A 24,431-nucleotide genomic window follows, 5' to 3' on the forward strand; every position below is an offset into this window, starting at 1 on the left:
TATGGACAGCTTGGACGAAACACCAAGAAGACATTTTGCTGATGTTGTTAGAGACACAACGACATAGTAGTGTTAGACATGAAACACACGTGCCATCCGCACTTTGGGCCACAAACGCGCACTTGAATACCTGAAGAACACAAGTGTACAGTTCTATAGTTGGAGGACAGATAAATATACATACTGTTATTGCTTTTATTATTTTTGCCATTAGCTAAATGCAGCCACGCAGAAACCACAAGGTGCAAGAGATCCTGAGCAAAGCTTGCAGATGCTTACAAGCAAATAACCCTATGGAACTGCAGGAGCACCTATGGGACCTGACAGAGCCAAGTGTGACTAACCTATGGAAATGTAGTACATCATTTACAATGTAGAAACTGCATTATAAGGTTTAGGAAAATGACAGCAGGCCTCAGGCCTATGAGCAAGAGATGCGCTGAGCTGATTCAGGCTGGACAGAGAGCAAGACGTGTGAGACAGGACCAGCAGCCAAGGTCAAGAGATACAGATGACATTCCAATCCCCAGACGACAAAGGGACCAGCTGCAGAAAATACAAATAAATCCTCATAATACATAGCTGCACAGCTGAAATCCGTGGTCTCCGAACACGTGACACGGCCGAAGCAGAAAATGGACAGTGATCAGTAGTGGGAAAGGAGAGCTGGTCCCAGGCAGCCAGGACGGAATGCCACAGTATGCAACACGTGTTGCGCCAGAAAAGAGAGAACACTGATAAGCAAAGGTGGTACACACAAGTTACAATACAGACACACAATCGATCTCATCACTTTGAAGAGGTACACAGTGAGCTGAGAACCTTTGAGGATCCCAGGCCTGGGGACATCACCTCTAGACAATCACAGTTTAGTACACTAGGGGTGGGTAGCAACAGTCAAGAACCAATGGTAAGTCCACAAAACTGCAACAATGTTATAGTTAGTGACTTGGGGATGGAACAGGCCAGCCACCTGACATGCGAGGCCCAGTAGAATAACATCTATAATGTCCTATATAGGTAATAGAATATTCAATACCCAATCACGTGGCCCAATAGGTTTTCTGGAGAGGGGTCCAAGTTGTGACGAAGAGCTGACACCATTTGGGAGTAAAACCGGCCTGCGAGCCGAGGAAGAGTGAGATGTGCATGAATATTTTCTGTTCCTATGCTGATCCCTGTTGGTTTTGTCTGTAATAAACCGCAGTTTGAACTTGCTGATGACTGAGTCCTCCGTGTATCCTGGGGGAGGGTGTTGGGCCTTCCAAGTCTGCGAACTTCCGGTGCCCCTCTAGCATACCTGGGGGTTCGTCCCCAACATCCATGTTCTGGTCCAGCAAAAACTGTTATGTCCCGGCCATGGAAGGTCTGGCATAAATGGTCCCTTTCTCGACTTAGGTGATCAATTCATGGCTAGAACCATTACGTACGGTCTAGTCTTCTTCCAAGATGGCCGTTCAGGCAGCGTTTCTATAACAACGCACTGAAACCTACGTTCAGTGCATTGTATCGCTCCCACTTCCTGTTTTGGCTTTGCAACTCTTGTTCGCGTTGCCAGCTGTTCGCTCTTGGTCCTGGTCCTGCTTGCGGAAGTTTCTTTGGCTTCAGCCCCTCCTCGCTCTGTACCTCTCCGCCCGGCTTCTTCCCTTGCCTTCTCTCCTCGCTCCCACTCTCTCTCACCCGGCTTCGCTTGAGTGCTCTCCTTCTGCTCGCCTCTGGCTTCCAGCGTCATCTCTGTTCGGGCCGCAGGATTTCTTTCCTTTCCTGTGCTTCTGCACACACTAAAGCCCCTCTAGGCGTTATTTTTTATACCTCGCTCTGTTCTGTCTTCCTATTCTTTCTGCCTTTCCCTATCTACTATTACCTTCCAAGGAGCTTCCCCTTTAAATTGGATATATTCTACTGCCTGCAGAATCTCTACCGCTAGTCCGATCAAGCTCCACGTACAACCTGTGTGCTTCAGGGTTTTTTGGTGCCGCAGAAGCTTTTTCCCTGGATTTTGTGACGGGCTTACTGGGAGTCCCTCTTGGCGGGGAGTTCCTCAGTTGCCAAGGTGGCCTCCAGTGGAGCCCATCCCTACCTCCACGATAAGAAGGTAAAGGGCCAAAGAAAGAAGACCCAGAAGGCTACTACTAGAGGAAGTAGAGGGACCTCACGGACACTGAGCACATCTTCAGGAACCTCAGGTGAGGAGGGGTCACGGGAGAGAGACCTAGCCGTTAGCAATCACGACAGTATACAACGCCCAGAAACACCCATGGCTACCCTGGAACAATATCAAGAGTTGGTGGCTGCCATCCAGGGACTCACAGTGCAAATGCAAAACATGCAGGCAGAGAACAACTCTTTGAGACAACAAGTGGCCGCCCGCAATGAGGATAGAGGTGACCTCCCCCCGATGCCTCTGTCGTTTGGCAAGTATGATGGAAATCCCAGGTCATGGAAGGAATTTATGGATGCCTGTAAGGTGTACTTGATGTTCAGACCAAAGACCTTCGAGACAGATAAGGCGAAGGTGGGTTTCTTAATCTCAAGCTTAGTGGGAAATGCGTTGGCATGGGCCACTCCATTAGTGACTAATAACGACCCGGTCTTACAGAATTTTGATAAGTTTTCGCAACAGTTTCAAGCAAGATTCGATCGCCCTGAGGTGGTTTTTGCTTCATATGAGGCTATGTTGGACGTCAGGCAGGGTGGTGCTGACGTCCAAACTTATGTTTCCAGATTTCAGAAGTTGGCTACCGAGTCTGGATGGCCAGATTCGGCACAACAAACCATCTTTAGGAGGGGTTTACACGAAGAACTCAAAGATGAACTAGCACGGGTTTCACGACCTGGTTTGTTCCAAGAACTGGTTACCTTAACCCTACAGATCGAATATCGGCTGAATGAGAGACGCTTTGAGAAGAGACGGCAACGGGGTTACTCTCCCTTGAATGACCCTCCTCCAGCAACCAAGGTAGTACCTAAACCGGAGTCGGTATTTGAAGAACCTATGCAGATTGGTTCAGCCAGGGGCCCGCTGACACCAGAAGAAAGGCGAAGAAGACGTGAATTGGGTCTATGTATATACTGTGGGTCATCTAAACATTTACTCCGTAATTGTCCCGATATGCCTCCCCGGAAGAAGGGAAACGCTACCCCCCGAGTCTGTGCAGGGGCGACGTCGGGGGAAACCTTCGAAAGCCCTGCAATCACACCCACGCCTCAGGTGTAGCCGAGGATTCTCGCTTGATGGTTTTCCAGGTCCGATTACAGTTGTCTACCGAGAAGTCTGTGGAGGTTTTGGCGATGTTGGATAGCGGAGCGGCAGGGGACTTTGTGGATAGGGTCTAGGCTAAGGACCAAGGAGTTCTCTGTCAGACTAAACACCGAGCCATTCCAGTCGAAGGAGTTGATGGCACGCCTCTCGTTTCTGGACCCATAGTTTCAGAGACTGAACCTTTATGGATACTGATGGGAAATCACCAAGAAAGGATCAGTTTTGACGTGATAAGAGCGGCTCATTTTCCCATTATACTGGGGATCCCTTGGCTCAGAAAGCATAACCCCTACATTAATTGGTCCCTCAATACTCTAAGATTTGACTCTGAGTTTTGTCATGAAAACTGCCTCAGTAAGCAGGTACAGGAGAAACGGGAGGGGCAAGGTAGCACTCTACAGACTAAGGTGGTCTCGAGCATTCCGCTGGTGTACCAATGCTATTCCGAAGTATTTGAAGACAAGGTTCCACGCCTCCTGCCACCCCACAGACCCGAAGACTGCTCCATCGAGTTACAGGAGGGAGCAGTGGTGCCCTTCGGAAGAATGTTCCCTTTATCTCTTCCAGAAAGGAAGGCCCTTAAGGAATATCTGGAGGAGAATCTGGAGAATGGACTGATCTGGGAGTCACGACCTCCTGGTGGGGCCTCCCTGTTCTTTATACCCAAGAGGGGAACTACAGAACTGAGACCCTGCATTGACTATAGAGGTCTCAATAGGATCACCTGTAGGGATAGATATCCAATGCCATTGATAAGAGATATCCTGGAGGCGGTGCAGGGGTCACGTCTATTCACCAAGTTGGACCTAAGGGGGGGCCTACCATCTCCTTAGGATTAAGGAAGGGGACAAATGGAAGACTGCTTTTAGGACTCCCCTAGGCCATTTTGAATACAGGGTGATGCCTTTTGGACTGGTCAACACCCCCGCAATTTTCCAAAGATTTATGGATCGTATATTCTCAGATTTGCTATACCGATGCGTAGTTGTTTATCTGGACGACATCCTTATATTTTCTGTACATCTGAACGAACACATCCAGGTGGTAAAAGAAGTTCTGAGACGTCTCCAAGAGAATCAGCTCTTGGTGAAGCTCGAAAAGTGTCAATTTCATGCTGACTCTATCCCCTATTTAGGTTTCATCCTATCCAATAAAGGTGTCAGGATGGGCCCAGGGAAGATTGAAGCCATATTACGATGGCCAGAACCCAGGTGTGTCAAGGAGGTTCAAAGGTTTTTAGGGCTGGCGAATATTTATCGTCGATTCATCCCTCACTTCTCTAAGATTGTTCTACCACTCACTGCACTATTGAAATAAGGGGTTAGGTTTCTGATGGACTCCGACGCAATACAATCTTTCCAGCATCTCAAGAGTTTGTTTACTTCTGCTCCCATTCTCGTCCAACCTGACCAGACACGTCCCTTTGTTTTGGAGACCGATGCGTCTGAGAATGCCATTGGAGCGGCCCTGCTCCAGAACTCTGAGGACGGAGTGGAACATCCGGTAGCTTATTTTTCCAAGACCTTGAGCCCTAGTGAAAGAAATTACTCTGTATTGGAGAAGGAACTCCTGGCAATGAAGAAAGCCTGTGAGGAATGGAGGCACCTCTTACAAGGATCTCTTGAGCCCTTTGTCATAAGAACTGACCATTGTAATTTGCGGGTGCTGCAACAGATGGAGTGCACCAACGCTAGACATGCTAGGTGGGCATATTATTTTTCTCAATTTGACGTCCACCTTACGTATCTACGAGGCTCTCAAAACATCTTGGCAGACGCCTTGTCTAGAAGCTGGGAAGTTTCTTCTGAGACACAGTCCAGAAACGAGCTGCTACTTGCCAACAAGAAATTTATTTCAGTGGTCTCTAGTTTTCTGCAAGCAATGCAAGAGGAAATTCAGTGCTGCAACCGTATAGACCCCAATCTCAATCTCAAAGACGGACTATTATATCACGACTCCGCTTTATTCATCCCAACACATAATCTGAGGACGCAGGTGCTGAGGTGGTGCCATGAGTCTCCCCTGGCAGGACATAAGAGTCTGAGGAATACGGCGGAATTGGTGAAGAGGCTTTTCTGGTGGCCAACCATGTCTCAAGATGTCAAACGATACGTGTTCTCTTGTCCTGTATGTGCTGTTAACAAACCCCAAACTGGTAGACTTTTGGGTCTGTTGCAACAACCGGAGGTACCCTCTCAGCCCTGGGAACATGTGTCTACTGACTTTATTGTGGATTTACCACCCTCGGAAGGCCACAGAACCATTATGATCACCGTGGATTCCTTTAGTAAGATGGCCCACTTTATCGCACTTGCAGGACTCCCAACAGCTCCAGAAATGGCAACAGTATTTCTTCGTGAAATAGTTCGACTGCATGGGTTACCCAAAACTGTACTTTCAGACCGAGGGTCGCAGTTTACATCACGATTCTGGGCTTCCTTGTGTAAACAATTAGGAATACAGAGAGCACTATCATCGGGATTCCATCCACAAAGCAATGGCCAGACTGAGAGGCTGAATGCCACCCTCGAGCGGTACCTCAGAAGTTTCTGTAACAGGGAGCAGGACAACTGGACATCCTTGTTACCCTTGGCAGAATTTTCGTATAATAACACATATCATTCTGCCATAAAGATAAGTCCATTTTTGTGCACCTATGGATTCCACCCTTCCAATGTACCAGGCCTTCGGAAGAACTGTTAAGACTCTCCCACCGTGGACAGTTTATTGGAAGCAATTCGATCCACCCAAAGGATGGCCCTGAAGGCATTGGAGGACAGCCGCAAGAATACCAAGGAGAGGGAAGATCGACATAGACGAAGCAACCTGGAATGGTCACCTGGCACTTTGGTTTGGCTTTCGACCAAATACCTACCTCGATGGTTACACCTTGGGAAATTCGCTCCCAAGTACCTGGGCCCCTACTCGATAGTCGAACAAGTTAACCCAGTGGCGTACCGTCTTCGACTCCAGAAGATGAAGAGAATTCACTCTGTGTTTCATACTTCCCTATTAAAGCCTTACGTGCCGGATCCCTACCAGAGACCCAGAATCCAACCAAGGATACCTCCTGTCTCGGAGCCGGAGGAGTATGAAGTGTCTCATGTTGTGGACTCCAGATATTACCGGGGTCCCTACAATATCTGATTCATTGGAAGGGATACTCAGTGGCAGAACGTACCTGGGAACCCCGTCATCACATCCATGCACCTCGTCTGCTGCGATTGTTCCACAGAAAACATCCTGGCAAGCCGGGGGGGACCCCGAGGAGAAGAGGTCATACTGTTATGTTCCGGCCATGGAAGGTCTGGCATAAATGGTCCCTTTCCCGACTTAGGTGATCGATTCATGGCTAAAACCGTTACGTACGGTCTAGTCTTCTTCCAAGATGGCCGCTTCAGGCAGCGTTTCTATAACAATGCACTGAAACCTACGTTCAGTGCGTTGTATCGCTCCCACTTCCTGTTTTGGCTTCGGAACTCTTGTTCGCGTTGCCAGCTGTTCGCTCTTGGTCCTGGTCCTGCTTGCGCAAGTTTCTTCGGCTTTCGCCCCTCCTCGCTCTGTACCTCTCCGCCCGGCTTCTTCCCTTGCCTTCTCTCCTTGCTCCCGCTCTCTCTCACCCGGCTTCGGTTGAGTGCTCTCCTTCTGCTCACCTCCGGCTTCCAGCGTCATCTCTGTTCGGGCCGCAGGATTTCTTTCCTTTCCTGTGCCTCTGCACACACTAAAGCCCCTCTAGGCGTTATTTCTTATACCTCGCTCTGTTCTGTCTTCCTCTTCTTTCTGCCTTTCCCTATCTACTATTACCTTCCAAGGAGCTTCCCCTTTAAATTGGATATATTCTACTGCCTGCAGAATCTCTACCGCCAGTCCGATCAAGCTCCATGTACAACCTGTGTGCTTCAGGGTTTTTTGGTGCTGCAGAAGCTTGTTCCCTGGATTTTGGGACAGGCTTACTGGGGGTCCCTCTTGGCGGGGAGTTCCTCAGTTGCCAAGGTGGCCTCCAGTGGAGCCCGTCCCTACCTCCACGATAAGAAGGTAAAGGGCCAAAGAAAGAAGACCCAGAAGGCTACTACTAGAGGAAGTAGAGGGACCTCACGGACACTGAGCACATCTTCAGGAACCTCAGGTGAGGAGGGGTCACGGGAGAGAGACCTAGCCATTAGCAATCACAACAAAAACACACAAGCAGAGAGAACCAATGAAAGGCAGCATAATCGGAGACTACGTTGGGCATACTAAAAGCAATCCCATGGAGGCAAACCTTCCTTTCAAATTCCTGAACTCAACAAACATATCCTCATTGGAAAACCTGAAGCATGGATGACATTATTCATTGCAAGACCAATCCTCTGGGAATCTCCAGGGCTAAGAAAAAGATTGAGAAAACATGGCAAGTGACCACCATTCAGAGATCGTCATACTGTGATTTTGTGATATGAAAGATCTAGGACTGTTGTATGATGGATCTAGGAAAAGGCTATTAAAAGAGATCATGGAAACATCCAAAATTACTAACCGACAGAAGATGTCAATCTTCTTCCTAGGGTACGTATGCCTGAAGGTCATGAGGAAGGCACGTGACAAAGACCCCTGTCTAACACTGACACTGGGGACATCCAGTGGATTGACCAAAGGGACCAGACACATCTCCAAGCTAGTGGATGATGGGTCTACAGTGGTATGGGGAAGATTCCCTGGCCACCCACATTCAGCCCCCACCCTCAGGCAGAGTACAATCACATTTTGTAATGTAGGGTTACTGTCCCTTTAACAACTCATATACCTGGCGACCTAAACCAATATGGGATTGATAGAGCCATATTCTCTCATTTACCAAAAACGGTATTGTCTATATTCCAGGACAGAACAAATCGTAAACACTGTCCCTTTTAAGAGAGCTAAACACAAAATGTACCAGAAACAATGTGGTGAAGGAGTACAATGCCAGCGATAGTAGCAGCGGACACAGGCTCTGACAACAGAAACATGTTATATTATCAAATGGACTCCTTCTGTGAGCCTACATAGCTATCAAAGGCACATTTAATTTACTTATGGCACTTATGCCGTAGACCCACTTAGGCATCAGTGGCATGTTTCATGTTCCTCTGGGCGTCACTTGGTGAGAATGACCCGGCATCAGAGGCATAAAGAGCACTCATAGCATAACCACACGAGCTGTCAGCTCCATAACCAAATGCTGGATTCTTTTCCCTGCAGGATACGCAAGGAGAGCTGAAACAAGGAAACCGCATAAAATAAATGCTGTCATTTACCTTATCCCATTTTACATCCCATTGCTCACACCTTTTCTGTTGTTCCATTCTGGGCTTGCTCAATCCCTACACGCTCTCTGAATGTGGGCATCCCAATGTTTTCATTATATCTTGCAGGATACACGCTTTTAATGCAAAGGCCTTTGGTCGAATGTAGAATAAAAATGTAAAACTTAACTGCCCAGTTCAGTTTGGATTTCTCTTCTTGCACTTCTATTCATTTCTACGGACCCAGAAGCAAAAGCTATCTTTGCAACTTAACTTGGGTGAAGAGAGCAGTAGCCGTGGCCACCGGTGCCACCACCTCTGGTACTTTTCTTTCCTAATGGACCAAAGCTACACTGTGCTGATCTAAACCATCAATCCCTCTTTATGCGTGTCCTGGACCATGAAATACTACTACTCACATCTCAACTGACTCTCTCAGAACACCATATATATATATATATATATATATATATATATATATATATATATATATATATATATGTGTATATATATATATATATATAAATAGTGCATACAGTCAAGTTTTGACTTTTTACACACATGTATCTTAATTTCTGAACTGAATAATCAGAAATAAAAACAAATTAAGAATAAAACAAGACAAAGAAAGACAGTCATACTTATTACAAAGAAGAAAAAAAAGATCATCCTCATTAGACATGATATAATAAAGTTCATCTTTAAAAAAGTGCATTAGTGAGCTGTCAATTTGTCTCTCCCAAATTACCTCATAGGACAATTTTTATAAACTTTAATTCTTTCAACAATTTCAGTAACCCAATTGATACGAAGATTTCCTTTCCTGCTGTAAGCCTGTACCAAAAATCTTGAGTATTAATCCACTCTATATATAGTACAAATCTGGCAAAATATTTCACTGTAGTAGGCAATGTGCCTTTACAGGTTATGATAAGGTGTCTTATGTCTTGAAAATAACCTTTGCTACATAAATCACAGACCCTTGCATTGCACTCCAGGTTGTTCCATATTTGCATGGTCTCATATGTTTTTACTAGATTCAATTGAAATCTTAATAATTCGGTCGCCATTCAGGGTTCGGTAAGCTTCTCAAATATGGCAGAATATACTTGCATGATTTTTCGCAAACACTAAATTTGTTTGAACTCTTAAATTTACATAATTGTGCTATAGTTGTGATCCAATCTGTTCTAAGCAGAGCAAGCTTCACTTTGAAAAGTTTTTTAATTAGCATTTTGCTAATCACCTCACAGGACAACAATATTTGCTCTGCATCACTGCTCAAATTGGACAAGTAGCCTCTCTTCATTTCACTCGTAAGTTTACCCAAGTTTTCATATAGAGAATGTTTACAAGGATCTAGAATTGATCAATACATAAGTAACAAATTGCAATGTAAAGAGACATAGGAAGCTTCAGCATTTTTTTCCATATTTCTCCCAATTCAGTTTACCTTTGCTCTGATTGAGTTCTATGCCATATACATCAAGTAAAACTTTCCCCTTATAACATTGTATTAGGGGTAATAGTGAGAATCTGCAGAAACTTTTCAGAACCTTTTTTTGTTGGCTAATGAATTGGATAGTTTAAAATTCCAATTCCTCATTAAGATCTTTCAACAAGTTGGTAGTTCTTTGCTTAAAGCCTAAATACTTCATAATTGGCCAATTTTGATCATTCAATCTCCAATTATACGATTGTCTACTTTTTGGCTGATTGCTAACGATCTTTATATTTGATTTAGTTGGATTAATCTCTAGGTCATTTGCCTTCACATATTCTTCAATGGCTTTCAATAGATGTTTCAGACCAAATGGAGTGTGGTCTATCAGGGTGATGTCGTCCGCGTACGCCAGGAAGTGGACAGGGTAATTACCGATCCTAGGACAGACAAGCGAGTGAGCCATTAGAAATTCTGATAGGTATGCTAGATACAGGTTGAACAAGTATGCAGCTAATATCGATCCTTGTCTGACTCCATTTCTGGTGAATATTTAAACATAGATCATGGTAATGTGTTTGGGAGATCTTCAATTAGTTACAGGTGGAAAAAATACTCAGAAAGCTACTCTTTATCCTTTGATAGCTGTATGACATTTTATTAAAAAGTATATTTTGGCTATAGCTGCAGTGCTACTTTTTCTTTTGCTAAAGCACATATTAAAACTCCTTCACTGGGTTTCGGTATATTGCATTTTGTCTTTTCACAAGCATCACAGTAATGATTCCAAAGTAGGATCAAATGCATTATAATGATGCACATTTTTTAACAATGTATTTAATAACTTTAATTAATCAAGGGCTTCAGTATTTGTCTGGACATTAACAATATGGGGCCTTATTACAAGAAGGTTACACTGGCGTGAATGCAATTTTGCATGAAATTAGCAGAAATGCAACAATTACCCTAGTGAAAAATGTATTATTTCAATCGATTTAGCATCACCGCAATGTTTGTGTCGGGTATGGAATGAAAGCACTGGGGTATAGATTGGCCTGGTGCAAAAAAATCATTGAAAGGTATGTCTTTGCCCTAATTCTAATAACATGCAATATTGTACTTGCACTAGTGCAAAGTGTCTGCAATGGTGTCCAAAGTGATAGGAGTTCAGCCCTGTTTACCATAAGGTAAAAGACTGTTCCTTGATATTTCAACAATAGAGGTTTCTAGGAGAATATGAAGTATGCATTTTGAAACACCTGCTTGATGTAACTTGATTTTATCCTTGTTTAACTTCTCTGCTTTTTAGAAGTGATAACAGATGGTTTAATTTTTCCAAGTATTACGGTGTCCATCAAGATAGTTCTTATTTTGCGTGCTCATCTGCAGACCAATGACATGTAATTTCTTTGATATTTTAAGTGTGGGGTAACTTCGTTAATGAGCTTTAAATCAACAATATGGGCTATCAACTGTTTCATGACAAAAACAGTTAAACTATACGTCTTATAGAGAATCAGTTTGCTGCCTGTGTGAGCAGTTGTTAAAGTGATGGATTCAGTTACATGCAACAAAACAATCTTTTCACTTTAAAGCCAGCAGCCTTCTGAACATTCTCAGAAGGATGTAGAGGAGTTCTTAATCACTCTGCTATTCCGATGAAAGGTAAATTGCTGATATTGTGTTCTGGCTAAATTTGGTATGCTAGCAGTTCTTCATATGCCATCCCCTGCGGCTAATGGATATACAATATGGATGGCAGAATAATACGGTGTCATGTGACATCTGTGGAACAGTGCAAGGGCAAATTAGATTACACAGGAAAATGGAAATGTAAAGAGCACTTGAGAGACCACTGCGTATGTCTTTTATACATCAAGTGTGAATGAGCCTGTGTGGAGGAGTGGAGTCAAATGTAATGTTGTTGAGCTTGATGCTCTGCTGCGAGATTCACAAAATATGATTTGTGGATGCCGCCGGAGCTCACACTTTCCTAAGCCAACATGTAACCTTTGCTAATTCTTTTACAAGCTAAGCTTGATCAGTATCTGACTGTAATTAATATGGTAGGCTTTTCATTTTAATAACTTTGCATCATCATTCCCTTTAATGCTCAAACATCCCCTTCACAGTTGTCAGCATTAGATTGCCTTTTTTGCGGTGGCCTTTTCCAGCTGCTTGTATGTTGACATGCTCAAATTCCAATATAGTCTACAGCAGACATTGGAACGTGTAATTGGTTGACACAGCGCCTTCATACCACCTTCTTCAGAAGCAGACATTGGATAGCTACTGATACAAGGTTACCTACAAAATCCTTAGACTAAAGACACTATATTGTTACTACATACCTTTGCAACAAGAGGCAGCTCAGTAGTTTAGTCACCACTAATAAATAATCACACTAAATAATCACACTCACTCACTCAATCACTAACTCGCAAACACAAAAATAGAAAGCCCTTTGCTCAACCAACCTGCTGTTACTCAGAAACCCAGTAAAAGACTCACAGGCTGTTGAAACAGATGTTTTCTGGCCCATACCAGGCAGGCAAACCAGAAGTTGTGACCCACACATAGATGTAATACAGTTGGGAGTGTGTACGCTGTACAGAGTTGTGAACCAGGTTTATAGACAATACCGTGTGTTGGGTGCAAACTGTGCGCTCCCAACATCGCATATTTTTTTTTCTAATTCTTTTTCATGTTTAATCATTGTGCTTGTAAACTTTTTATTCACAGCCAGTGCTAAATAGGATGTGCGTAAATTATAGGGCTTTAACTTAAGAAGTGAGTTGGATAATACACATACATTCAGCATGGTATCATCCTCAATAGAATGGGCACATGAGAGATGTAATCCCTTTTTGAACCTTTGTTTATGTTGCTTTCTGAATGAAGAACTTGACATTGCTTTCTCTGACATAATGATTCTTCTGAATTTACATGATTGTCCTCGGGTGTTATCTTTCTCAATAAATGGAGGACGGTGGTTCTGACAACATTTATAAACTGCTTGATATTTTGTCAGAACCGCCTCAATGACATTACATGACTACGACAATTGGACATTCTAAGTTCCTGCTCACACGATGAACAGTACAAGGTAAATGGCACAGGCGAGCGTGGAATGTTTACCATTACTATGATGGGGTAGTTTCTAAATTGTGGAGCCAATACTGAACTTACCTTTATGCTAGCAAGACAAAAGAGGGGCGATTGTGGTTACGCATGGAACAGTCTTTTGGTTGCTTTGTTGAGCAACAATGAACTTGTAAAATCCATAACGGACAGTGGTTCCACTTTGTTACAACCTCCTCACTCCAATGCACACTCATGGTGTAATGGACAGCCACGTGTGTTGATAAACATCACACTATTGAATAGTTTTTTGTTATATAGATGTATCTTTAATTACAGATACAGATACCATTTTCTGTTTTGTACTTTTGGAGTTTTGGTCAGACACATATGTGTTTTTGGCTATTTATATGTTAGCAATATGTGTCGGACTATAATCCATGTTTATAACATCCCATTGATATTTATGAGGCACTACATGGTTAATCATAAAACAGTTTGGCCATCTCAAGGCTTGCAACCACCGGGAGGCCGTGGAGGGATTTTAGGGCTCAAGAGATACGGTCGCTGGGCTTGAGGCCAAGGATAAGTCTCACAGTCCTATTCTGGATTAGTTAAAGAGGGCGTAGGGCGGAAAGAGGCAGATTAAGGAAGAGGATGTTGCAGTAATCTAACCTGGAGAGAAGCAGAGCTCTGGATTCACCTATCATTGCCTTGTTAATGGCCAAATATGAATCTGCTTCTGTTGTAAGGCACCCATCTCAGGATTCTTCTGTCTAGATAGTATATCTCTGTAAGAGCCACATATAATAGAAACACTTCTTTTCATACCACTTGGGAAAGGCAAAGTAGCGCAGAAAGATCAGCTTGGTGGGTGATTTCATTGCAGTAGGGCTACCAAGTGATTCCCCTACGTATTTTTTTGTTTGCCTTTGTCTCTTGGTTTATCTTTTTTTTTTATTTGCTACTGTAGAGACTTGGAATCCAAAGATCAAGCATTTCAATATTTTTCTCACATTATCTACATTAAATCACATCACCTAAGACTGAGAGCATCAAAACATACAACTCCTGCTTATAAGGAACCCCCACTTTTTGTTGTGATGAGACCTTTTGTAACGTATTGACTTTTAATGTTGGGCCAACAAGATGTGATTTACTTGAACCATCATGCAGATGGTTCGCCAACTGACTTGTCACCAGTGATGCCAGACTGGCACTTACCTCTCATCCTGGCTCACAGTGTCTTTGCAAATAATGTCACTTGCTGTCACTTTGGACTGAGACAAGCAGCTGGCGGAGGAGTTCCCAGAATCAGAGATGCTGTCGCTCTGGCTTGTTTTATCCTTCCCAGGAGAGGGGGCATGGTTGTAGTCTCCTGGAGCAGGACTCCCATTTGCGACGGCCTTTGGCACAATGGCTGCCCCCTGCGTGGAATGCGGTGAGCATGCCTCATTCCCTGAGTCATACTCCTTAGGTTGCCCATTCTGACTTGGCTGGAGGCCCAGCCCACTCTCTGTAACAATAGCAACTCCAGAAGCGGATCCAGTAGGCGAGACCTGGAAACGAGAGAAAGTCGGGAGGGAGGGTTTTCATGAATGACTCCAGTTGCTTTCATTCTTTTGGGTTACATTTGGCAAGTAAACATGTCTACTTAAACTTTTATTTTCATATTCATCATCGTCATGATGCACTGTATACTGTAACAAAAAATAAGAAATAACGTGGCAGAAAGGAAAATGCCAACGAAAAAAAGGTATATCGCTGATAAGAAGTCACATTGTGAAGCATCCCTTTCCCCAGATATGATATAGTGGGAAAGGGGAAAGACATCGTGCGGTATCCCAGCATGCAAACCATGGGAAGGTGGAAAAGCAAAGGGGAAGATAAGAAGAAAGAAACAAATGAAAGAAGGAAAATAAATATTATATTGAAAAATATGGACTAAATAATAGATGAAAATGTCTTGTCATGAAGTGAAAAGATGTTCATGTTTTGGCACATGTGCTCTACCAAATGCCACCGTGAAGATATCAGACCTATTGGTTGAACTTTCATGTTTGCTCTAGGAGTTTCAGGTAAGTTCATCTTCGTTGAGCTACATACAAGGCCTAGAAACTTTCCTTATGCTAGTGTCATGTATTTGGCATGAGTGACCAAGTTAAAATTATTTTCTCTGTTGAACTGTGCAGTTCTATTAAGGTCATGTCCTTAATAATACTTGAAATACCATGTGGGCGTGTGTGTTCTCAGAGATGTTTGCAGCATAGGTAGTCTTAAGGATACCATAGAATATGAAATTTAAAAATGTATTACACATGAGGGGAAATAACGACCACACTGTAAATGTGGGTATTACCCAAATTGACCTTTTACAATTGACCTTTTGCACAATTGACCTAATTATTATAGTGGTCCTAATTGACCTTCTGCACAATTGATCTTTATATTATTTTAGATATTTCATATATGTTTTGGTTTGGTTTTGGATTATAAATAATATAAGGGGATTGGGTGGGGGGTTGCTGAGGGTTTTGTATTGGGTGGGGGTTGCGGGGGGTTTCCCCCGCATATCTGTCCTAATTGACCTTCTAAATTAGGTCAATTCTGCCGAGGTCAATTGTGAAAAGAAAAGGTCAATTAGTATATAACCGTAAATGTGACCTTTAGGCTTCCCAGCTACAGTTTCTGTCATTATGCATATATATCACAAGACTCAGCATCAAAAAGGTCCTGGAACTATTGAAGTCATGAGAGGGGACATGTCATCTATATTTTGGAATAGGTAAAAGCCACAGTAGTAGCATTACAATCTTCTAAACATCAGTCCATGTCTCTGTTTAGTGAACTGCCCCTTTGAACATAAGATTAAATCAGTCTAAAAAAGGTTTGTGCTTGTCCAAGGGACAAAACACAGGTATGTCGAGTATTCGAGAGCCATGGCATTTACTTCACCAACCTATTAAGTATAGTAAAAAAGATATATAACTGTTCAAAACAAAGAAGGTTTATGGGCAACAAGGTTTGGTGTGCATAGCTTCACTTGATTTTGAGATATCACAATCAATAACACAGGTTTCCCTGAAGAAGCCTCACACTTAATAAGAATTAAGGGAAACTCATGTTAGCATAAACTTTTAGTTTCCAAGAAATTCTGCCATTGCATGATCCAGGCATTTGGGTGTTTTCTATCAACCTCTGTGATCTAAACAATGCATGCGTACAGGATAAAGTGTATTCGGGCCTTTTATTTTATTTTTTTTAATTTTCTTTCTTGAACACAAATATTTTTGTATGCTGTTTTAGAGAATTCACAATATGGGATTGTTGCTAACCAAATATAAAACTGAAATAATGAGTGTTTATTGCCCCCATGTCAGATGTAGGAAGATGGGGCATGAGAGCTGCATGGAACACAGTCTGCACCTGAAAACTGTCTTATTTCTGACAAGGGGCAGTAGCCAAATGTCTTACCTTCTAACATGGGCATATGTTCTTATCTTATTACTGACTTTATTCCTCTAAATTGTTGCAACACATGCCACCTTCCATTGCCCGTATCTCTAAATGTGTGTAAAATTACACCATCTTTGTAAATAATCACATTAGGTATGTAGGTAGGCTAATGCATTTTAAGTACATCGCTCGGAGTTAGGAGTACATTTACAACAACTTATTTTAAATAAATGTATTGAAAAATGAATGTTAATTACTCTATCATTCAAGCAAGCAACATCTAAAACCGACTAGATCATTGGTTTAATACTTTTTCAAATTAAAAGATTGTTAATATTCCTGGATATGACCTTTTGTACATTAACAACTGGTGCTAGGGCAACATCGCATAAGATAATGTTCCCTCCTACTTGTAGCCTTATCACATGTCACAAGGCTCTAGGCTGCCTGCAATCGTTCCGATAAAAATCCTCCTGAGCGATTTCAGGGATTTATGTCCAAACTTTTATTTGGGTCAGGCCTTCTGTCATTAACCCTAGAGTGGTGCATAGAAACAGAAGGAAAATGACCCACAGTCTATGAAATCTGCTCAAGAGACGTGTGATCTGTCACTGCGTGATGTAACGGAAAAAAAGAACAAACTCGTGGATGCTTGAGTCTGCTGCTCACCCTGTGATGCAAAAGATACAGAAGACTTATGTTTGCCCTCTCCACATGGTTTAACAAATACAGAAAGGGATTGAGTTTGCAACTCAGTGCAAGCTACAGCAAGGGGCTATGGTACGATTAATCTGTTCCATAACTTCTTAGCATACCATGCCAGGACTGGCCGACAGACACAGTGGAAACTCATTTTCCATTGAGGTTTTACATCAGGCATTGTGTATCCTGAAGGCAGATGGAGTCATGGCCCAATGCACCTGTTCAGCAATATGTGGTTTAACATGGCCAGAGAAGGGATTCATAATGGTGCAATATGTCTGTCCACCAGTGTACGGTGTAGAAGTGTGAATAAATGAATATGAATATGTCCATCACATTTTTAGTAAAATGGATACAGAATGGACTAACAGTCCATCGCCACAATGTGTAGCCTTAGGCAGAAGATATGTTTGGTCATTGAGTCTGACCATCACCCCCAAGGTGCATGAAAGAGGAGATCTCAAGGTCCATTAAGTCTGTCCATAAGCCCATAAGTCAACCTGCTGAATGTAGGGGCCATGCAGTAATAGAAAGACACTAAGTACTGCCGTCCACAGAGTCTTTCTATCAACACATGACACGACACAAAGGTAGTAGAGCGTTGTAGTTCTTGGTACTACGTGGTGTAAGAAACTAAACGTCTACGTGCTGAAATCCTGATATTTGCCAAACATGTTATGCTTTTTACAAGGACAGTTGCTTTTCTTTGCATAGCCCTTTCATTTGCCTGTATAGTTAGCATACAAGATAATGGATAAGCGACTCTGACCTGCAATGTCTGGAGCAGATATTCATGGGATGCACAACCCCAAGGTCTTGTGTCTGCACGGTGGCTCTTACCAGCACAAAACAGGCTAGATTGCATAGCTTCCTTTACTTCACACAACACAAGACATTATAAGAAAAGAGTGTAATTCACAAATATGAAAAAAAAATGGAAGAGAGAAATAAAAATTGTAAAAGAAAGTAAAGTCTTTTGGGAAAAAATGGAAACTATAAATAAACTAAAAGTATACAGAGATTCTGACTGTAATTTTGTAAAAGATTCTCCCCTACAGATTTCTGTTCAGCCTCCTGTAACAAATACCCTGTCATCTTGCGGATAGCGTTCACTTACCAATCAAGCACTCCTCCTTTAGTAGGTAAGGTGTAAGAGAAAGGGAAGAGCGGGTAACATAAGTCCATCATCAGAGATCTCAGATTACAAGAAAAATCACAAACCCTCTCCTCAAATGCTCAAATGCTTTTTGGACTTTTCTTTAGATATCAGTTTCATTAATGTTTCAATGTCATTTTCTTTCAATTTGTTAGTATTTCAATCATAACCCTTCAATTTGGGGTCCGCCGGGTACATTTATCCATGGGTTTCAATTAGGCCCAGGCTGGTTGTGGCACAGAATTGTTGCTGTTGTGACAGCTGGAAACTGCTCCGTACGTTGTGACCTGATTCCCTGTTGGTGCTCAATCAGATTTTATGCGGTCTAAGTGCATCCCAGCGCCTCCTGTGTGTGGCATTCCGGTTGTACATGCCTCCTTGAGGCACCAACTCAAGAACAACATATGAGACATTTGTCCAATACACCAGTAAGCCGTCTTGCCTCTAACACTAGTTTAGAAAATCACCACGCCTCTTACCCACAAATACACCAGGATGTGGACTCTTCAATGCAAGTACCATCTCACTTTACAACACATACACTTACAACCTTAATCTTAGCTGGTTCTACCTATTCAATGCTTGGACAACTCTGACAGCAGCCCCAACATCTCCCACAACCACTGCACCACAGAACTAAATGGGACATCCTCCATTGGTACTACCCTCACCAGTATCCTCATGTCATCCACTATATTTAATACCCATCACTCATACAGTCCTGGAGAATTCATTGCCTGATCGTATTCACTGCAGCAAGTTTCCCCAACCCAACAGCTTCACAACTCAAGCCAAATGCGTCAAAGTTAGTTTGGGATTAAGTGCTTTTTGGGTTAATTTCAATACACTTCAGTGCTCTCTTCTTTCTGCCCTCAGTTCCTGCCCCTCCAGTGACCTATCAGTCCCATTCTTCAATGGCCAAATGCCACCCTTCTTTGGTCCTCTTCCATTCAAGTCTCTAACCACAGGTAGTACCAGAACAAACTTGCCAACGTAAAACAAGAGGGCTATGAATGTCAGTTTATGTAGTGTAAGTCTAAATCTAACAAAGACCTTAGCACTCTAAAGCAAACCAGACCACCTTTAGCAGAGATGTTTTCAGGGCCAAACATGAATACCTCCTATTCTGACTAGAAGGGGATCCACATAACCCCTGGGAGCTTTTCAACACCATCCACAATTCCTCAGTCCCACCACATTGTCCTCCACATCTCCCTTGCTAAGATCTTCACTCGGGTCTCAGAAGTACCTTTATAAATGATCTCAGAGGCATTTGCAATCCAACTTGCTAAGCTCCTCACACCACCCCAAACCCTCAATCATTTCATACCAGCAACTACACTTTCATATTATTCTCTTTATGTATACATAGAGCAAATTACTTATTTGCAACCGGTCTCCCTCCACTGGAAACACCTGGTCTTGGCCCCTACTCTGAATAATAGATCATTTGAGGCACAGTCCAAGCTGCTATGTCCTCATTGCAGATGTGACCTATCCCCAAAACATCCTTGCACCTAAGCTTCACAAAGGCCAATGCCAGACATATTTCTGAGCAAAGCATCACAATACCACCATTGTGACATTATGACAGAACAGTGTTACACCAGCAGATTAAAGCACCCCAATTACCAATGCTTATTCATCTTGAACCATGGCAACATTTGACACTGTTACCCATAGCACCTTGAAAGATCGAAAGCATGGGAAAAGGCTTCTGACTCTTCCTCTGAATGTTTTTGTTAATTCCTTAGTAACGGGGACCATTGGAAACCTTCTTAGACTCAGTCATTGCTTCTTGCAGCACCTTCGAGGTGACCCTATAGCCCCTGTGCATTTTAAGTATGCTTGATCCTCCTACTGCATCTATTTGAGAGTTCTAGCATGTCCTTTCATCCCTATGCAGACCACACACAGCTTTACCTTAAGATTTCTAGCACCACAAGAACAATTTCCATCAATTTGCAGATTCTTTGACTGAATGGATAGAAGTAACTGCAGAGATAGTGGTTCCAAAATACCACCTGGGCTCTGCCCCATGCTCCTATACCCAACATTTCACTATTAAGCACCCCCCCTTTTCAATCACAATGTATCCTTCATCTAGTCAGTGAAGAACCTGGAGATATATATCACGTGTGTCTCTACAGATCATCACAAAAATGTGCCATGAATAAGGAGCCTTTATCCAGCTGTGAGAACTCAAGAAACACCTCTCATTCCTCTCTCCTAAACTCCACCTGCATTCCGTCAGCTTCACTACTAGCACTGTATGGCAAGATTCTTCTGTGAGTCTTCTGCAATTTCCTTTAGACTACAGCATGTCCAGAATGTGGTAGCTACTCCAATTGTAGGACTTTTTAAGCAAGCACCAATACCGAGAGAGCTATATACAGGCTCCAGATTAAAATCATATGCTTCATGGAAAAAATGGCTTTCTGACTCAGTCCCAGTCTCTATTCTTCTGCAACAACATCACCTACTCAGTTTATAAAAAAAGCAGACATTTGTGTCATGCTCCCTCAAAGGTCTACCCCATGCCCCCACACAATCTCCAAACATGTTGAGAGTTGAAATAGACTCTTGTCCGTCAAGGTCCCTCGACTGTAGGACCACCTTTCCATTCACAGAATGTCCCAACAAACCTTCATTTAGTTAAAAAGATCCTTAATGATGCCTCTTCTCTGTCACTCCTGGATGTGATGACACTCCTACCCAGACCGACATGTGATCACTGTCTTGAAAACTTGGATATAAGTTTCTTCTAGGTATAATGTTGGGCTGTGCACATTTTTGAAGAATGAATACATTTCCAATACCTCACTCCTGTCAAAGAGATCTGGTGGAAATAATACACCTCCATTAAACAAACCATCATAAGGGGTGAAACCAAGGTGAACGAATGCTCACATTCTTAGCAGAGTCCACAAAAGGGCATGGAGATTAGACCACCCTCTCACCCTCATATGGATTTCCTCTACACTCCTTATCAGTAGAGTAGCACGTCAATGGCAAGGTGGGGAATCTGGCTCTGCTCAGGCTGGACCTGATCTGGCACCATTCTACAGTCTCCAGCTGTTCCAGTGGACACCTAATGAGATTAGGTGATATACCCAGTGAATGGGCTGTGTACAATCAAAAGTAACATTACTGGCTTCACCACTGTGCTGGAGACACTTATCCCACAAAGAGTTCGTGGGTGATAGAATGGGAAAATGTGAGATTAGTGGTATAGGGTGTACCTGTCTGCCCTTATGTTTCTCAGTTTACCTTTTCAAGATCACTGTGCATGTATGCTCTTAAGTCAACAATTTGAATTTAGGTGTGGCCATATGTAATTCTGCATGAGGTTGTGTGTTTGAATACATACTTATGCTGTGTATATATGGAAGTCGATGGGTCCATCAATATATGCACATTAGTTAATGACCATGTGTGCATGACAACAAATATTGTTGGTGGTGTCTTTTGGCTTCTGTGAGTTAGTTATTGTGAACCACTGTTATATATTCATTTTGTATCAACTCGTCTTTCGCCTTCTGCTCGGTACCTGCCACCCTCAAAGAGCCATGGGGCTCCCCTCTGCTAAAAATAAAACACTTTAGACCCAGAATCCCCCACCAATTACTGGCCCATTACAACTGTCACTTTCCTCCTGAAAATCATCAACAGGGCTGCATACCTTCAAATCTAAGACTTCCTCGAATCTCGCCACATACAGAGCCCTGGGGAATTCAGCTTTCGTCCTAAACATGGAAATGAAACAGCCCTCCTGGACCTCAAGAATCAAGCCAACGATGCCATGGATGCTGGCAAACTCTCTCTCCTCGACCTCTCTGCCACCTTTGACCTAGTCAACCACCAAACCCTCTGAGACCACCTCATCTCTGCGGCACCTCTGGGAAAAACCTGTCCAAACTACAAGTACTACAAAACCATGCTCTCTGCTGCTCTAGACCTGATTAAGCACACCCATATATTGGAGGCAAGAAGATCTGCCCAATGGCAGCCTGTCCACGAAAGAATTACTTAAAAACAATTCTATCCATCACCCACCGATGCTTGTCCAACAACAAGCCTTCATACCTTAGGCACTTGTTCACCAGATCCCGCTGATCCACTCACAATCACTGCCTCGGTATACCGAGGTTCAAGCGCAAAAGAGCTGCCGGCTGAAGCTTCCCTGCCACCCTCTGGAACAATCTTCCCCGTCAACGGCATGAAGAGCCTTCCTTCCACTTGTTCCAGAAAAAAACCTAAAACTCACTTATTTAACTAACCTCTTTTTGCTCACCTGTTGACAAACTTTACTGCCATGACATGCTACCCAAAAGCATTGTTTGGTAACATCCCTAGATGTCCACAGGCTTTGTGCGCTACTATAAATGTCAAAATAAATAAAGAAAAATAAATATAGTTATGCATGCCCGTCTTTGTTTAATCGAGAATATGTTAGTTTACCCAACTGGCTTCCTGATTACCTGCTTCTTGTTTGTGTGTTTTTAGCATCGAGCTGGGTCTGTAGTAAATGTGATCAGGATTACATACATAGGGTATAGACAGCAAAGATCTGATAGACGTGGACAAGACAGATAGTCACCAGACAGGAACTGATGTGATAGGACATTGACCATTCATGGCTTGTTACTTTTTACAATAGAAAAGGTGATCTGGAAAAGTTACATTGCTGGCCCTGTAGTAAAGTAAACTCAATTCATTCAAGATGCCATTTTATGGAGACAGGTTGAGGGTTCAAGGGTATGCAGGTGGCTATAGATGAGCCATTTCGGTTAGTTGAAAGTGCTGATGCTGTAATGTATTTAAAAAGAAACTTGGTTTATCCGAAACATTTCTTGGCTACAGGTGAAAATATTTCAACATCTGTTTGCTCCATTTTATGGTTGTAGCTCGATCAATACAGCGAGGTGGGGGTGAAATATCGATATGCAGAGAAAGACGAGTTTGAGGACATTCTTATATCAATTTGATGCATACCAATGCATGCTGGAGTAATGTAGGAGATTAACAGCACTTTAGGATGGGCCTAGATGATATATATTGTAGGACTGCAAGAGTTTCTAATCAGGTTCCTGGATCACTGATCAATCTGAATACGGCCTTATAAAACATCAGAGAAGGTTGATATCACTTAAAATCATAAACTAAACTGCAATCAATCAAGATGTTCTGGAATCAAAATATGAATTGAAATTCAATTGGCAAAGGTAGTGGTGTATTGCGCAGCATGTCTGGTTCCATCACTGAGCAGCCATTAGCGTTCTAAACATTCATCATCCCCACCGCTTGGAACGTGAAATAATGCTACCTACACCTCTGATAAGATGACCTTGGCAATATCTAGATAGTAATGCCAATAGCCCATCATTTCCTTAGGCAATTCAAGTTCATAGATGACCTCAGGACAACTATGTTTATCTGTCTACATTAGCGGCATTTGGGATCATCAAAGCATGTCTACATCTGCTTCTTGTAGCCTCTGCATGTGTTATTGCCCAACTAACAAGTGATTATCACTTTCATAGAACTTATTTCATCGAGGATCATTGCAAGAATCAAAATAACAAAACTGTGCAGATCTTGTCATGGGTCCATGCAAGAGTAGGGTGATGACACTGACTATTCAGTGGTGTGATCTCAGTGAGGAGCACATGTTTTACAAGGTTAAGCACATTTCTGTAATTTGGGCAATTGCCCTCTTGGCACCAAAGCAAAGATTTTGTTACAGAGCAGCTCTTGAAATCCTCTTCTGGACCTTATTTTCGTTTTAGAGGATCAGTCAATCCAAAGTAAAACAACCATGACCATGATTCTTTTAATTCAACATTAGCATACTGTAAAATTTTGAATGGAACCAATCAACTCACTTCTCCCATTGAAGGAATCAAGAATGGGAGTTGAGAATCGCTATAGCGACAATGCTCATGAACATTTCTCTTTGGACCTCCTGGACATTGTGTGGATGAACAGAATTTGAGCCTAGCTACAGTCTTAATCTTATGGCTTAATATATGAACAATCTTCAAAAGGCTGAAGGCAATACTTGTTTGT

The 24,431-nt window shown here is 42.7% G+C and overlaps 1 protein-coding gene across 1 annotated transcript in view; it reads right to left on the reverse strand.

Moving 5' to 3' along the window:
* Positions 1 to 24,431, reverse strand: part of SRRM4 (serine/arginine repetitive matrix 4) — a 290,445-nt gene that overhangs the window by 21,189 nt on the left and 244,825 nt on the right. The window contains exon 9 of the mRNA XM_069619178.1: positions 14,273 to 14,607. Coding sequence (XP_069475279.1) covers positions 14,273 to 14,607 — 335 coding nt within the window. The remainder of the gene's footprint in view (positions 1 to 14,272; positions 14,608 to 24,431) is intronic.

The sequence above is a fragment of the Ambystoma mexicanum genome, chromosome 10 (assembly GCF_040938575.1).
Source record: "Ambystoma mexicanum isolate Mex_15411 chromosome 10, UKY_AmexF1_1, whole genome shotgun sequence".
NCBI classification, from domain to species: Eukaryota; Metazoa; Chordata; class Amphibia; order Caudata; family Ambystomatidae; genus Ambystoma; species Ambystoma mexicanum.